The 16878-nt window shown below is 39.2% G+C and overlaps 1 protein-coding gene across 3 annotated transcripts in view; it reads left to right on the forward strand.

Moving 5' to 3' along the window:
• Positions 1-16878, forward strand: part of EML5 (EMAP like 5) — a 181368-nt gene that overhangs the window by 118020 nt on the left and 46470 nt on the right. For 2 of the 3 annotated variants that reach the window (XM_049612358.1, XM_049612359.1), the window contains 2 exons: positions 3476-3628; positions 4353-4484. In XM_049612358.1, the coding sequence (XP_049468315.1) occupies positions 3476-3628; positions 4353-4484 (285 nt within the window). Of the gene's footprint in view, positions 1-3475; positions 3629-4352; positions 4485-9280; positions 14948-16878 lie in introns of those variants that run through there. The other variant, XM_049612360.1, reaches the window with a different exon arrangement.

A 16878-nucleotide genomic window follows, 5' to 3' on the forward strand; every position in this document is an offset into this window, starting at 1 on the left:
GTTTTGCTTCTGATTTATCGTCTTGATAGAGGAATTTCCAGGGGTTTTCACTTATTTCTTCCTGTTATAATGACTCTTACCCATGGATCACAGAGCCAGCCTAGTGGATTCTACAAGTTGCCAGGTATATCTGTTACAATTCACGAACTGGATGGAATCCACAGAATTAACGTCAGTTCAGAGCCCCTGTTTACTAACTCCTGATAGTATGGGTATTCCTTTCATGGAAATAATCATTCTTGGCCACCGATTGTTAGAGGAAGATTTACTTTATATGATGACATTGCTATAGGTTCCTCCTCAGTGGGACTTAGCCTTCGCTTTTTAACCAAGGGGCTCTGAGTATATGAATTGACGTTGGACTGAAAATAGGATGAGAATTTAAGTCTGGTTTTTTTAGCCACCAGGTCTGGGGTTTTTTCTGTCATACAGATCAAAGACTAATTTAGTAGCCTACTCATCTATTGAATTCCTGCAGACACCATGATTGATTAGTCACCAAAAGAAATCTCCACAGGCCAAAACATTCTGATTATTAGTGTGTTCCTGCTGCCATTTTCGGTAAAGAATCTGCCCTGTCTTTTAAGTGCTGCTACGTGGCTTCTGCATTTCCTAGGTTATCCCTGTTGAATCAGGGAGCCCATATTACTGGGGACAGCTCTCATTCCTGATCTACATAGGAGGACATCAAAGAACTTTTCAAGGATGTAGATGCTGCCCTTAGTTAATGTATTTCTAAATGCTCTTATGAAGGAACTAGTTTTTAGACTTTTTGGGGGGATGTAGTTGGTGGGTGAGTGTACACGTTGCCTATGAAAAATCTACTTCAGTGTTCTTACCTCCCTAAACTTTTTGATTCCTCCCTCTATATCAGAGGTCAGCAAATCCAGCCCACCTCCTGATTGTGTACATGTCATTGGAACACAACCATGTCCATTCATTTATGTATTGTCTAAGATCTGTTTTTGCACTATAACAGAGTTGAGTAGTTGTGACAGAGATCATATGGCCTGCAGTGCTGAAAATATTTACTGTCTGGTCCTTTAAGAAAATGTTTGCTAACCTCTGCGTTAGAGCACGCACAGAGATTTGATCCAAGCTGAGGATCTAGTGACAGCAGAGAAGTGGTTGTTAATGGTTCTTTGTAAGGTTAAATATCCCTTCAAGGTATATGCACCAGAAGGCCAGTCTTCCCAGACACAGGAGAGCAAACTATTTGCACTGGCTGTGAGACTCTGAATAATACAGAAATTAAAGATTTTCAGTTTTGTCTGAATCCAGTCAGATGCTCCCATTCCACAGTCCAAATTTCTTCCTTTACCAATCAGAAGAAATTTGGTGAGTCTGGGAATTCAACTCACATTGTAAATTTGCAACCTGCACAATTAAGTTTTGTATTTAATTTTCAGCCACATCAGCCCTGTCAGAGATTCTTCTAGGTCTGCAGTGTAAGCTCTCTCTATTCAGACCATGACAGATGCTGAAGGGTTAAGGACCAGAGCATGTTACATCTTTCTGTTAAATGTTCTATGCACTCAGAATCTTTTGCACAGCACAGTCCTTGTGGTCATCATTATTTTTGTGATGGTCAAAGGCAGCAGCCTCTTGGACTCCCAGGGCATTTTACTTCAGTAGAAGTGACAGTGAACTGCAGGATGTAGGAGACAACTTGATTGTTATGGCAATGCATACCTTGATTACTGACATCCCGTTTCCCATTGGCAAGGGCCCAGCACTGTGCTTAAGCCCAAAGGCATGACTAAGCCAATTCCAAAAATCCCATCTTTAGTGATCGGTCTCCTGTGACTACTTCAGTATCAATTCTGTATCAATCAAGAGACAGAAACCACCCCAGGAATTGGAATAGGGAAAATTTAATATGAATAAGTGTTAACTAATTAAAGGTGGTATTCTAAGGGGTATAGAAGTAGCAACTGCAAAAAGCAGCTACCAGCTGTAGGGCTAGTGGATGGTGATTAAGGAATGAACCCTTCCCCTCTTTTCCCGAGATTCAGATCTCTTTAGAAAGGATGTGGGTGCAAGTGGAAAAGAAGCTTGCCAAAGGGCTGATGTAGGAAATCTTTTGCTATGGGGGGCAGAGAAAATCTCCCATCCCCAACTGCATCCCAACATCTACCCCTATCCCTTCATTAATCTAATCCACTGGTTCTAGCACACCAGAGGAAGGAAAAATCCCTTCCTTCTTCTTTGGCCTTATAGGGGCCCTCCAGTACAGTACCCTCCATCGGCTAAAATCAAGTTTAGGAAAAGGAAAAAATGTCAGCAGGGCTCAGCTGTATTGTATAGCAGGAAAGAAAGGTTGGATTTGGAGCTGAGAGTCAATAAATTAATAACAAGCTCTTATCCAGTTTCATGACTGTGACTACTATCTACCATGCTACGTCTTCCATACTTATATCTCCAGTTTAGCCTCTCCCTTGAACTCCAGAGAAGTATAATTATATCATACTGGCTTATTGATATCTTCACTTGAATTTGTCATAGGTATCCTTAGCTTCATGGGTACAAAATCAAACACATGTACCTCTGCTAGTTTTTTCCATCTTGGTAAATGACATCATCATTAAAAAAAAAAAAATAGCCTTGACTTTTATCTTTTTCTCCTATTCTGCTCCCAGTTAGTCAAAGTCCTGCCAGCTCTGTCTTCAAAGTATACCTCTACTCCAGCTACCCTGCTCCGGACCATCATCATCTCTTACTCCTAAATCTCAGAAATCATCCTAGATTTATTCATTACCAATGTATTCTTGATAATTAAATGATAATACATGACTTATTCTCAATTTATTCTGTAACTTTTCATTTTGTAAGAGCTGTACCTCATCCCTCCCTCTCTAAATTTTATGCAAACACTAAAAGCCTTAGGACTTTTGAATATGTCTGCTGTATCCTTTGCTGTCAGGCTAACCCCATTATTGTTTATTTCCCAGTACATATTAACCCTGATTTTTAAAAATTAATATTAGCATTATTATTTCTTCATGCATGGTTAGATCTTCCATGCATTAATAGATCTTCCTAGTTTTGCCTAATAATTGTTTATTGTCATTTTTTTTTCAAATTTGAAAGCATATTTATAAAGATGGCCTTTTTTCTTAAATTTCTGATTGTAGAATAGAAACTACAGAGGTAGCAACCACTTAAAAAAATATTTCCACATATGTCATTGGCTTTTTATGTTAGCTAAAATCTCTCGTTCTTTCTCATCAACTTAGTTTTTTAAGATAAATATTAGTCCTTACTTTAGTTATGTCCAGAAGAGAAGATGGTTTGTATTAATTATTGCCTAATTACCACTGATTTCAGTAGAAAACTTTGTTGCCTGCATCCTGTGACTCCTTTTGAATATTGATTTGAGATCATAATGAATACAGGAACTCTCTTTGACAATAAAAGTTCCTTAACATGATTTTTTTAAATAGAAGAAAATCGCCCAATATATGCTCTCTTTTAGGTGGGAGATGTTGCTGTTTTTCTCCTGATGGTAAAGCTTTAGCTGTAGGTCTGAATGATGGAAGTTTCTTAATGGCAAATGCAGATACTCTAGAAGATCTTGTGTCTTTTCATCACAGGAAAGATATTATTTCGGACATTCGATTTTCACCAGGTAAGATATCATTGAAATCATATTTGATTATTAACTTGAGCCAGACAATGAGTAAATATATCCATATGTAATTTTTATTAACCATTATTTTATCTTGGAATTTTAATTTTTTGACTAGAAAAGACAGTATGGTAAGAAGTAAAATTCCTGTATTAGATCAGTGGCAAAATATCTGGCTTAGTGCCAATTCTGTCACTAAATTTTCTATGTGATTTTCTCTGAGTTTGAGTTTCCTCATTTCTAACATAAAAGGGATTGGATGACAACCTTCATTATATTCTTAATACTTTTGAAATTTTGCATTTTTGCTTCATCAGTTTCCGTGTATTCATTATCTCTGACAAAACCCACTATACTCTGGGAATTGCTAATGTTAGGGCAAAATTTACTCATTATTTTACTTTTATTTTTTCTACATATAAAGGGTTATTTTTTTGTTTTGTTTTTAGTTAAATACAGTGTATTGGATTACATTGTATATAATTTTTGGCCTTTTCTACCCACTGAACTATCTCACTATGCTAAAGAGGACATTTTCTTTTGTTAACCATAATGTACTTGAAAAATATAGTTACTGTTTGTCATTTTATACACATTTTGTTATAATTTACAAAACACCTAAGTGTTCTTCCCAAAAAATGTTAAGAAAATTAAGTCTAGTTGTAGAGTGTAAAAAAACATTTCTAAAGAGAGACAGTCTCAAGCAAATATGTTTCTGTTCTAGGTTCTGGGAAATATCTTGCGGTAGCATCCCATGACAGTTTTATAGATATATACAATGTGATGAGTAGTAAAAGAGTAGGAATATGCAAAGGCGCTACCAGTTACATAACCCATGTTGATTGGGATATTAGAGGTAAGAATTTAAATAACTTACTATTTGGTAAAAGTTTCATTTGATTTAGTATAGCTCCTTTAAAGAAACTTTAAAAAAGTGATTCAACAGATGAGTTCAAAATCGTTGTGAGACACATTGTTCTCAAAATTATTTTCCACTACTTTATTTCACATCTGAAGGTGAATGCTGTGAGTTAAAACTTTTCAATACTTCCAGTATCATAATTCACATGATAGAATGGTAAGTGATAAATTCTTTAATTTGTAAAGTAACTTCAATATTATATAAAAAGTTTTTCAGTTATTTGTCCTATTTTTTAATATAGTTTTTTAAAGTTTATCCATCTGTTTTGAGAGAGAGAGAGAGAGTGGGGGAGGAGCAGAGAGAGAGGGAGAGGGAGAATGAATCCCAAGGAGGCTCTGTGCTGTCAGTGCAGAGCCCACAATGCAGGGCTCAAACTCACAAACCATGAGAGCATGACCTGAGCTGAAACCAAGATTTGGAGGCCCAACTGACTGAGTCACCCAGGCACCCCTGTTTGTCCTGGTTTTTGTCAGATAAGCTTAGTGTAAATAACAACTGAAAATTTGGGAAATAGATATGTTAGTGAGGATATTAATGTCATTTCCCCATCATTCGATCAAACACAGTTCTTAAAATCAGTCACGGTTGTATAACATACATAATTTAATGAGTGTCTTTGTTTTTTCAGCAGAACGCATTGCATATGGCAGTGTTAAATAATTTGGATAAATGCTAAGTGTTTTAAATGCTCCATTTTTAAGGATTTTTGTTTCATGTCTTCATTTATATAAATCTAGTATTAAAGTTTTTCCAAATATAATTAAACAAAATGCTTTTTAAAAAAAAAAGTCCTCAAATTTCTATCTAGGGGGTTTTTTTTATATGCATGATAACAGAAATAGTTTTTATGTATATACATACACAAAAATTAAATAATTTATGAATTCATTATGTGGTTGTGGAGGAAAATGTTTTTCATGTTTAAGCTTAATTTTTCCCATGAAAGTTAAACATCCTCATTCCAAGGAAGATGGCAGAGTAGGAGAATGCTAGACTCACCTTGTCTCAGATACAACTAGGTAACACCCACATCAGTGTAAATAACCCAGAAAATGACCCAAAGACTGGCAGACCAGATTCTCCAAAGCTGAATGTCGAGAAGAGTTCATGTGAAGAGGGCAGGAAGGGTGGAGATGCCTTTGGGAGCTAAAGGGACCCACAGGACTGTCTGCAGGAGGGAGGGACACTGTGAACTTGAAGAGGGGAGAGAAACAGACTCTCACACTGGGGAGCCCACAGGGGAAAGACAAAACATTTGGCTTTGAAAACCAGAGGGGTTGAATTCCGCACATTCTTAGTCAGCAGGGTTTAACACCTAGAACTTTAAAAATCAGCCCTGGAGGGGCAGGGGCACCTGTGTGGCTCAGTAGATTAAGCATCCAACTTTGGCTCAGGTCATGATCTCGCAGTTCTTGGGGAGAGAGGATAACAACACACACCAGTGGGATGGGGACAGGCATCTCATCTGACTGCAAGCCCTGCCCACCAATGAAAGCTTCTCAGGGGACAACACAGGGAAAGTTCCCTGTAGTTTGGTGCCACTACATCTCTGGCAAATACCTGGTCTGACTCAACTTAAGCCCAAGGTGGCCCTAGACTGGTCCACTAAGAACACAAGGATAAACCCTGCCCATCGTCAGCAAAGAGAACCATTGCAGATGACTGGATTGAGGGCAAAAGCTGCTCAGCAACCATAGCAGGGCACAGGCAACACACACAGGAGATGCTCCCGAAGTAAATGGGACATTGCACTGCAGAGCACCACAGGACCTCTTTTTCACAAGGCCACCTCTCTTTCTTTTCTTTTTTCTTCTCTTTTCTTTTCTTTTTTCTTTCTTTCAGAGCATGCGACCAGAAAAAGGGCAGAGGGAGAGAAAGAGAATCCAAGCAGGCTCCACGCCTCAGCACGGAGTCTGACATGGGGCTCAGTCCCATGACCCTGGGATCATGACCTGAGCCAAAATTAAGAGTTGGGTGTTTAACCGATTGGGCCACCCAGGTGCCCCTAAGACCACTACTTTCAGGAGCAGGAGGTGTGGCTGACTTTCCTAACATGTAGAAATATACATAGAGAGTTAGACAAATGAGAAGAGAGGGATATGTCCCAAGTGAAAGAAGGGGACAAAATCACAACAAGAGAGCTAAATGAAACGGAGATAATGAACATGGCTGATAGAGAATTTAAAGTAATGGTCATAAAGATACTCGCTGCACTTGAGAAAAGAGTAGATGATCTCAATGAGACCCTTAATAAAGAGATAGAAAACATAAAAAACCAATCAGAGATGAAGAACTCAATAACTGAAATTGAAAATACACTAGATGGAATAAATAGTATAGTAGAGGAAGCAGAAGCATGGATTAGCGACCCATAGGACAGAATAATGGAAAGCAATCAGTCTGAACAGGAGAGACAAAAAATAATAAATGAAAATAGACTTAGGGAACTTAGTGACACCATCAAGTATAATAACATTTGTGTTATAGGGATCCCAAAGGAGAAGAGAAAGAAAGAGCGGTATAACATTTATTTGAAGAAATAATAACTGTAAACTTCTCGAACCTGGGAAAGGAAACAGAAATCCATATCCAGGACGTGCAGAGAACCCCCAACAAAACCAACCCAAAGAGGTTCACACCAAGACACATAGTAATTAAAATGACAAAAAGGAGTGACAAAGAATTTTAAGGGCAGCAACAGAAGACAGTTATATACCAGAAAAACCCCATAAGGCTATCACCAGATTTTTAGCAGACACTTTGCAGACTAGAAGGGATTGGCATGATATATTTAGAGTGTTGAAAGAAAAAAAAAACCTGCAGCCAAGAATACTGTATCCAGCAAGGCTGCACCTCAGCGTAGGAGAGTTTCCCAGACAAGCAAAGGCTAAAGGAATTCATTACCATTAAGCCAGCCCTATAAGAATTATTAAAGGGGATGTTCTGAGTGGAAAGAAAAGATCATAAGTAAGAGTAAGAAAAGTAGGAAGCACAAAAGCAGTAAAATTAAGTATATTTACAAAAATCAGTCAAGGGATTTACAAATAAAAGGAAGTAAAGTATGACACCACGTACCTGAAATGGGGAGAAGAGTAAAGAATGGATTCAAACTTAAGCATCCATCAACTTAAGATAGAGTGCTAGAAGCATAAGGTGTTATATACAAACCTAATGGTAATAACAAATCAAAACCCAGTAGTAGATATGAAAAAAATAAAGAGAAGGGAATCTACATATATCACTAAAGAAAGCCAGCAAACCATGAGAGAAGAGAGCAAGGGCAGAAAGGAATAGAGAAGAACTGCAAAATCAACCATAAACAAGTAACAAAATGGCAATAAGTACATACCTATCAGTAATTACTTTGAATGTAAATGGACTAAACACTCTCATCAGAAGACCTAGAGTGACAGAATGGATAAAAAAAATAAGACCTCTCTATATGCTTCCTATAAGAGACTCATTTCAGACCTTAGTATACCTGCAGATTGCAAGTGAAGGAATGGGAAACCATTTCTCATGCAAATGAAAGTAAAAAGGGAGCCAGGGTAGCCAATACTTACATTGGACAAAATAGACTTTAAAACAAAGACGGTAACAAGAGACGAAGAAAGACAGGGTATGCTTAAAAAGGAACAATCCAACGAGAAGATAGAGCAACTGTAAATATTTATGCACCCAACATGGGAGTACCTAAATACATACAGTAGTTAAATGCATATAAAAGAGGTAATCGATAGTAATAAGATAACAGTAGGGGACTTTAACACCCCACTTATATTTGTGGATACATCCAAACAGAAAATCAACAAGGAAATAGTGACTTCAATTAACACTGGACCAGAAGGATTTAACAGATACATTTAGAACATTCCATCCTAAAACAGAACACACATTCTTTTCAAGTGCACATTAAATAGTCTCCAGAATAGATCACATATTAGTCACAAAACAAGTCTCATCAACTGAAAATAATGATTGGGTCAACCAAGAAATGAAAGAAGAAAGAAAAAAAATACTTGGAGACCAATGAAAATGAAAACAGAACAATCCAAAATCTTTGGTATGCAGCAAAAGCAGTTCTAAGAGAGAAGTTTATAGCAAAACAGGCCTGGAGCAAGAAAAATCTCAAACAACCTAACCCTACCTAAAAGAGAAAAAGAACCGACAAAACCCAAATCCAGCAGAAGGAAGGAAAAAACAAAGATTAGAGCTGAAATAAACAAAATAGAAACTAAAGAAACGATGGAACAGATCAATGAAACCAGGAGCTGGTTCTTTGAAAAGATCAACAAAACTGATAAACCTCCAGCCAGATTTATTAAGGGAGAAAAAAAAACCAACTCAAAATCAGAAACAAAGAGGAGAAATTACCAACACCACAGAAATAAAAGACTTCTAAGAGAATAGTATGGAAAATAATATGCCAAACAAACAATATGACAACCTAGAAGAAAAGGATAAATTCCTAGAAACATACAACCTATCAAAACTGAAACAGGGGGGTGCCTGGGTGGCTCAGTTGATTAAGGGACCAACTTAGGCTCAGGTCATAATCTCACAGTTGGTGAGTTCAAGCCCCACGTCAGGCTCTGTGCTGACAGCTCAGAGCCTGGAGCTTACTTTGGATTCTGTGTCTCCCCTCTCTCTACCCCTCCCCTGCTCACTCTCTGTGTCTGTCTCTCAATAATAAATAAATGTTAAAAAAATTTTTTAAAAAACTGAAACAGGAAGAAATAGAAAATTTGGAGGAATCCTGGGAAGATGGTGGCGTAGGAGGACGCTGGGCTCACCGCGCGTCCTGCTGATCACTTAGATTCCACCTACACCTGCCTAAATAACCCAGAAAACCGCCAGAAGACTAGCAGAACAGAGTCTCCGGAGCCAAGAGCAGACGAGAGGCCCACGGAAGAGGGTAGGAAGGGCAGAGAGGCGGTGCGAGCTCCACGGACTGGCGGGAGGGAGACGGGGCAGAGGGGCGGCCCGCTGGCCAAGCAGAGCCCCCGAGTCTGGCTGGCAAAAGCAGAGGGGCCGGAGGGAGTGTGTTCCGACAGCAAGCGGGACTTGACATCTGGAAGGTTATAAGCTAACAGCTCTGCTCGGAGAGCGGGAGGGCTGGAGGACAACGGGAGGGAGAGTTGTTAAGCCTCAGACGACAGAGCTCAGCTTGGCGGGGAACAAAGGCGCTCGCCAGCGCCATCTCCCTCGCCCATCCCCCAGCCAAAATCCCAAAGGGAACCAGTTCCCAGAACTTGCTTGCACCACGCAAACACCCAACGCTGTGCTTCTGCGGATCCATCCCTCCAGCAGGTCTGACTCTTTCCCGGTGCCGCAGGGCCCCTCCCGAAGCGGATCTCCAAAGGAAAATCGAGCTGAACCTTCCCCTCCTGCCCCTGTGCACCTTGCCAATCCACCCCAGCTAATACGCCAGATCCCCAGCACCACAAGCCTGGCAGTGTGCAAGTAGCCCAGACGGCCACACCACCCCACAGTGAATCCCGCCCCTAGGAGAGGGGAAGAGAAGGCACACACCAGTCTGACTGTGGCCCCAGCGGTGGGCTGGGGGCAGACATCAGGTCTGACTGCGTCCCTGCCCACCAACGCAAGTTATTCAAGACAGCACAGGGGAAGTGCCCCGCAGTCCCGCACCACTACAGGGACTATCCAAAATGATGAAACGGAAGAATTCCCCTCAGAAAAACGTCCAGGAAATAACAGCTAACGAACTAATCATAAATGATTTAAGCAATATAACAGAAAGTGAATTTAGAATAATAGTCATAAAATTAATCGCTGGGCTTGAAAACAGTATAAAGGAAAGCAGAGAATCTCTTGCTACAGAGATCAAGGGGCTAAGGAGCAGCCAGGAGGAGCTAAAAAATGCGATCAATGAACTGCAAAATAAAATGGAGACAACTACGGCTCAGATTGAAGAGGCAGAGGAGAGAATAGGTGAACTAGAAGATAAAATTATGGAAAAGAAGAACCTGAGAAAAAGAGAGATAAAAAAATCCAGGAGTACGAGGGGAAAATTAGAGAACTAAGTGATGCACTAAAGAGAAATAATCTACACATAATTGGTATTCCAGAGGAGGAAGAGAGAGGGAAAGGTGCTGAAGGTGTACTTGAAGAAATAATAGCTGAGAACTTCCCGGATCTGGGGAAGGAAAAAGGCATTGAAATTCAAGAGGCACAGAGAACCTCCTTCAGACGTAACTTGAATCGATCTTCTGCACGACATATCATAGTGAAACTGGCAAAATACAAGGATAAAGAGAAAATTCTGAAAGCAGCTAGAGATAAACGTGCTCTAACATATAAAGGGAGACCTATAAGACTCGTGACTGATCTCTCTACTGAAACTTGGCAAGCCAGAAAGGAATGGCAGGAGATCTTCAATGTGATAAACAGAAAAAATATACAGCCGAGAATCCTTTATCCAGCAAGTCTGTCATTTAGAATAGAAGGAGAGATAAAGGTCTTCCCAAACAAACAAAAACTGAAGGAATTCGTCACCACTAAACCAGCCCTACAAGAGATCCTAAGGGGGATCCTATGAGACAAAGTACCAGAGACATCGCTACAAGCATGAAACCTACGGACATCACAATGACTCTAAACTCATATCTTTCTGTAATAACACTGAATGTAAATGGACTAAATGTGCCAACCAAAAGACATAGGGTATCAGAATGGATAAAAAAACAAGACCCATCTATTTGCTGTCTACAAGAGACTCATTTTAGACCTGAGGACACCTTCAGATTGAGAGTGAAGGGATGGAGAACTATTTATCATGCCACTAGAAGTCAAAAGAAAGCTGGAGTGGCCATACTTACATCAGACAAACTAGACTTTAAATCAAAGGCTGTAACAAGAGATGAAGAAGGGCATTATATAATAATCACAGGGTCTATCCATCAGGAAGAGCTAACAATTATAAATGTCTATGCGCAGAATACAGGAGCCCCCAAATATATAAAACAATTACTCACAAACATAAGCAACCTTATTGATAAGAATGTGGTAATTGCAGGGGACTTTAACACTCCACTTACAGAAATGGATAGATCATCTAGACACACGGTCAATAAAGAAACAAGGGCCCTGAATGATACATTGGATCAGATGGACTTGACAGACACATTTAGAACCCTGCATCCCAAAGCAACAGAATATACTTTCTTCTCGAGTGCACATGGAACATTCTCCAAGATAGATCACATACTGGGTCACAAAACAGCCCTTCCTAAGTATACAAGAATTGAGATCATACCATGCATACTTTCAGACCACAACGCTATGAAGCTTGAAATCAACCACAGGAAGAAGTCTGGAAAACCTCCAAAAGCATGGAGGTTAAAGAACACCCTACTAAAGAATGAGTGGGACAACCAGGCAATTAGAGAAGAAATTAAAAATATATATGGAAACAAATGAAAATGAAAATACAACAATCCAAATGCTTTGGGATGCAGCGAAGGCAGTCCTGAGAGGAAAATACATTGCAATCCAGGCCTATCTCAAGAAACAAGAAAAATCCCAAATACAAAATCTAACAGCACACCTAAAGGAAATAGAAGCAGAACAGCAAAGGCAGCCTAAACCCAGCAGAAGAAGAGAAATAATAAAGATCAGAGCAGAAATAAACAATATAGAATCTAAAAAAACTGTAGAGCAGATCAACGAAACCAAGAGTTGGTTTTTTGAAAAAATAAACAAAATTGATAAACCTCTAGCCAGGCTTCTCAAAAAGAAAAGGGAGATGACCCAAATAGATAAAATCATGAATGAAAATGGAATTATTACAACCAATCCCTCAGAGATACAAGCAATTATCAGGGAATACTATGAAAAATTATATGCCAACAAACTGGACAACCTGGAAGAAATGGACAAATTCCTAAACACCCACACTCTTCCAAAACTCAATCAGGAGGAAATAGAAAGCTTGAACAGACCCATAACCAGCAAAGAAATTGAATCAGTCATCAAAAATCTCCCAACAAATAAGAGCCCAGGACCAGATGGCTTCCCCAGGGAGTTCTACCAGACGTTTAAAGCAGAGATAATACCTATCCTTCTCAAGCTATTCCAAAAAATAGAAAGGGAAGGAAAACTTCCAGACTCATTCTATGAAGCCAGTATTACTTTGATTCCTAAACCAGCCAGAGACCCAGTAAAAAAAGAGAACTACAGGCCAATATCCCTGATGAATATGGATGCAAAAATTCTCAATAAGATACTAGCAAACTGAATTCAACAGCATATAAAAAGAAATATTCACCATGATCAAGTGGGATTCATTCCTGGGATGCAGGGCTGGTTCAACATTTGCAAATCAATCAATGTGATACATCACATTAATAAAAGAAAAGATAAGAACCATATGATCCTGTCAATCGATGCAGAAAAGGCCTTTGATAAAATTCAGCAACGTTTCTTAATAAAAACCCTCGAGAAAGTCGGGATAAAGGAACATACCTAAAGATCATAAAAGCCATTTATGAAAAAGCCTACAGCTAACATCATCCTCAATGGGGAAAAACTGAGAGCTTTTCCCCTGAGATCAGGAACACGACAGGGATGTCCACTCTCACCGCTGTTGTTTAACATAGTGTTGGAAGTTCTAGCATCAGCAATCCGACAACAAAAGGAAATCAAAGGCATCACAATTGGCAAAGATGAAGTCAAGCTTTCACTTTTTGCAGATGACATGATATTATACATGGAAAATCCGATAGACTCCACCAAAAGTCTGCTAGAACGGATACATGAATTTAGCAAAGTTGCAGGATACAAAATCAACGTACAGAAATCAGTTGCATTCTTATACACTAATAATGAAGGAACAGAAAGACAAAGAAATTGATCCCATTCACAATTGCACCAAGAAGCATAAAATACCTAGGAATAAATCTAACCAAAGATGTAAAAGATCTGTATGCTGAAAACTATAGAAAGCTTATGAAGCAAATTGAAGAAGATATAAAGAAATGGAAAAACATTCCGTGCTCATGGATTGGAAGAATAAACATTGTTAAAATGTCAATACTACCCAAAGCTATCTACACATTCGATGCAATGCCAATCAAAATTGCAGCAGCATTCTTCTCGAAACTAGAACAAGCAATCCTCTAAAATTCATATGGAACCACAAAAGGCCCTGAATAGCCAAAGTAATTTTGAAGAAGACCAAAGCAGGAGGCATCACAATCCCAGACTTTAGCCTCTACTACAAAGCTGTAATCATCAAGACAGCATGGTATTGGCACAAAAACAGACATATAGACCAATGGAATAGAATAGAAACCCCAGAACTAGACCCACAAACGTATGGCCAACTAATCTTGGACAAAGCAGGAAAGAACATCCAATGGAAAAAAGACAGTCTCTTTAACAAATGGTGCTGGGAGAACTGGACAGCAACATGCAGAAGGTTGAAACTAGACCACTTTCTCACACCATTCACAAAAATAAACTCAAAATGGATAAAGGACCTGAATGTGAGACAGGAAACCATCAAAACCCTAGAGGAGAAAGCAGGAAAAGACCTCTCTGACCTCAGCCGTAGCAATTTCTTACTTGACACATCCCCAAAGGCAAGGGAATTAAAAGCAAAAATGAACTACTGGGACCTTATGAAGATAAAAAGCTTCTGCACAGCAAAGGAAACAACCAACAAAACTGAAAGGCAACCAACGGAATGGGAAAAGATATTTGCAAATGACATATCGGACAAAGGGCTAGTATCCAAAATCTATAAAGAGGTCACCAAACTCCACACCCAAAAAACAAATAATCCAGTGAAGAATTGGGCAGAAAACATGAATAGACAATTCTCTAAAGAAGACATCCGGATGGCCAACAGGCACATGAAAAGATGCTCAACGTCGCTCCTCATCAGGGAAATACAAATCAAAACCACACTCAGATATCACCTCATGCCAGTCAGAGTGGCCAAAATGAACAAATCAGGAGACTATAGGTGCTGGTGAGGATGTGGAGAAATGGGAACCCTCTTGCACTGTTGGTGGGAATGCAAATTGGTGCAGCCACTCTGGAAAACAGTGTGGAGGTTCCTCAAAAAATTAAAAATAGACCTACCCTATGACCCCGCAATAGCACTGCTAGGAATTTACCCAAGGGATACAGGAGTACTGATGCATAGGGGCACTTGTACCCCTATGTTTATGGCAGCACTCTCAACAATAGCCAAATGATGGAAAGAGCCTAAATGTCCATCAACTGATGAATGGATAAAGAAATTGTGGTGTATATACACAATGGAGTACTACGTGGCAATGAGAAAGCATGAAATATGGCCCTTTGTAGCACCATGGATGGAACTGGAGAGTGTGATGCTAAGTGAAATAAGCCATGTAGAGAAAGACAGATACCATATGGTTTCACTCTTATGTGGATCCTGAGAAACTTAACAGAAACCCATGGGGGAGGGGAAGGGGAAAAAAAAATAAAAGGTTAGATTGGGAGAGAGCCAAAGCATAAGAGACTCTTAAAAACTGAGAACAAACTGAAGGTTGATGGGGGGTGGGAGGGAGGGTAGGGTGGGTGATGGGTATTGAGGAGGGCACCTTTTGGGATGAGCACTGGGTGTTGTATGGAAACCAATTTGACAATAAACTTCAGATATTGAAAAAAAAAAATATTTGGATAGACTGATTACCAGCAATGAAATTGAACCACTTATCCAAAAATTCTCAACAAACAACAGTTTAGGATCAGATGGCTTCACAGGCGAATTCTACCAAACACTTAAAGAAGAGTTAGTATCTATTTTTCTCAAACTTTTCTAAAAAATAGAAGAGGAAAGAAAGCTTCCAAATTTGTTTTATGAGGCCAGCATTACCTTGATACCAAAACCAGATAAAGATACCACAAAAAAAGAGAACTGCAGGCCAATATCTCTGATGAATATAGATGCGATAATACTCAACAAAATATTAGCAAACCAAATCCAACAATATATTTTTTTAAGTTTATTTATTTTGAGAGAGACAGCATGAGCATGGGGGAGGGGCAGAGAGAGAGGGAGAGAGAGAATCCCAAGCAGGTTCTGTGCCCCCAACATCCATTCATAATAAAAACTTTCACCAAAGGTTTGGAGGGGATATACCTCAACATAATAAAGGCTATATATGAAAACCCCACAGCTAACATCATAATTAATGGTGAAAAATTGAGAGTTTTCCCCATAAGGTCAGGAACAAGACCAGGATGTCCATTCTTACCACTTTTATTCGACATAGGACTTGTAAGTCCTAGCCACAGCAGTGAGACAAGAAAAAGAAATAAAAGACACCCAAACTGGTAAGGAAAAAGTAAAACTTTCACTCTTTGCAGATGACATGATACTATATATGGAAAACCCTAAAAGTCCACCAAAAAACTGCTAGAACTGATAAATGAATTCAGTAAGGTCATAGGATACAAAATCAATATACAGAAATCTGTTGCATTTCTATACACTAATAATGAAGGAGCAGAAGGAGAAATTAAGAAAATAATCCCATTTGCAACTGCACCCCAAAATGATAAAATACCAGGATGCCTGGCTGACTCAGTCGTTAGAGCATGTGACTCTTGATCTCAGGGTTGTAAGTTTGAGCCCAATGTTGGGTGTAGAAATTACTTAAAAATAAAATCTTAAAAAAAATACCTAGATATAAATTTAACCAAGCAGGTGAAAGACCTGTACTCTGAAAACTGTAATGATGAAAGAAATTAAGGGGGCATCTGGGTAACTCAGTCAGTTAAACATCTGACTCTTGATTTTGGCTCAGATCATGGTCTCCATGGTTCATGGAATCGAGCCCTGTGTCGGGCTCTGTGCTGATAGCATGGAGCCTGCTTGGGATTCTCTTTCTCTCTCTCTGTCCCTCCCCCATGCTCACGCACTCTCTCTCTCTCTCTCAATATAAATAAGTATGAAAGAAAAAAAATTTAGGGTGACACAAACACATGGAAAGATATTCCATACTCACAGATTGGAAGAACACATACTGTTAAAATGTCCATACTACCCTAAGTAGTCTACAGATTCAACACAATTCCTATCGCAATACCAACAGCATTTTCGCTAACCTAGAACCAAATAATAGTAAAATTTGTATGGAACCACAAAGGACCCCAAGTAGCCAAAGCAGTCTTGAAAAAGAACAAAGCTGGAGGTATCACAATCCCAGATTTCAAGATATACTACAAAGCTGTAGTAATCAAACCAGTATGGTTCTAGAACAAAAACAGACACATGGATCAATGGAATAGGATAAAGAGCTCAGAATAAACTCGTGATTATATGGCCAAT

The sequence above is a fragment of the Panthera uncia genome (assembly GCF_023721935.1).
Source record: "Panthera uncia isolate 11264 chromosome B3 unlocalized genomic scaffold, Puncia_PCG_1.0 HiC_scaffold_1, whole genome shotgun sequence".
Lineage (NCBI taxonomy): Eukaryota > Metazoa > Chordata > Mammalia > Carnivora > Felidae > Panthera > Panthera uncia.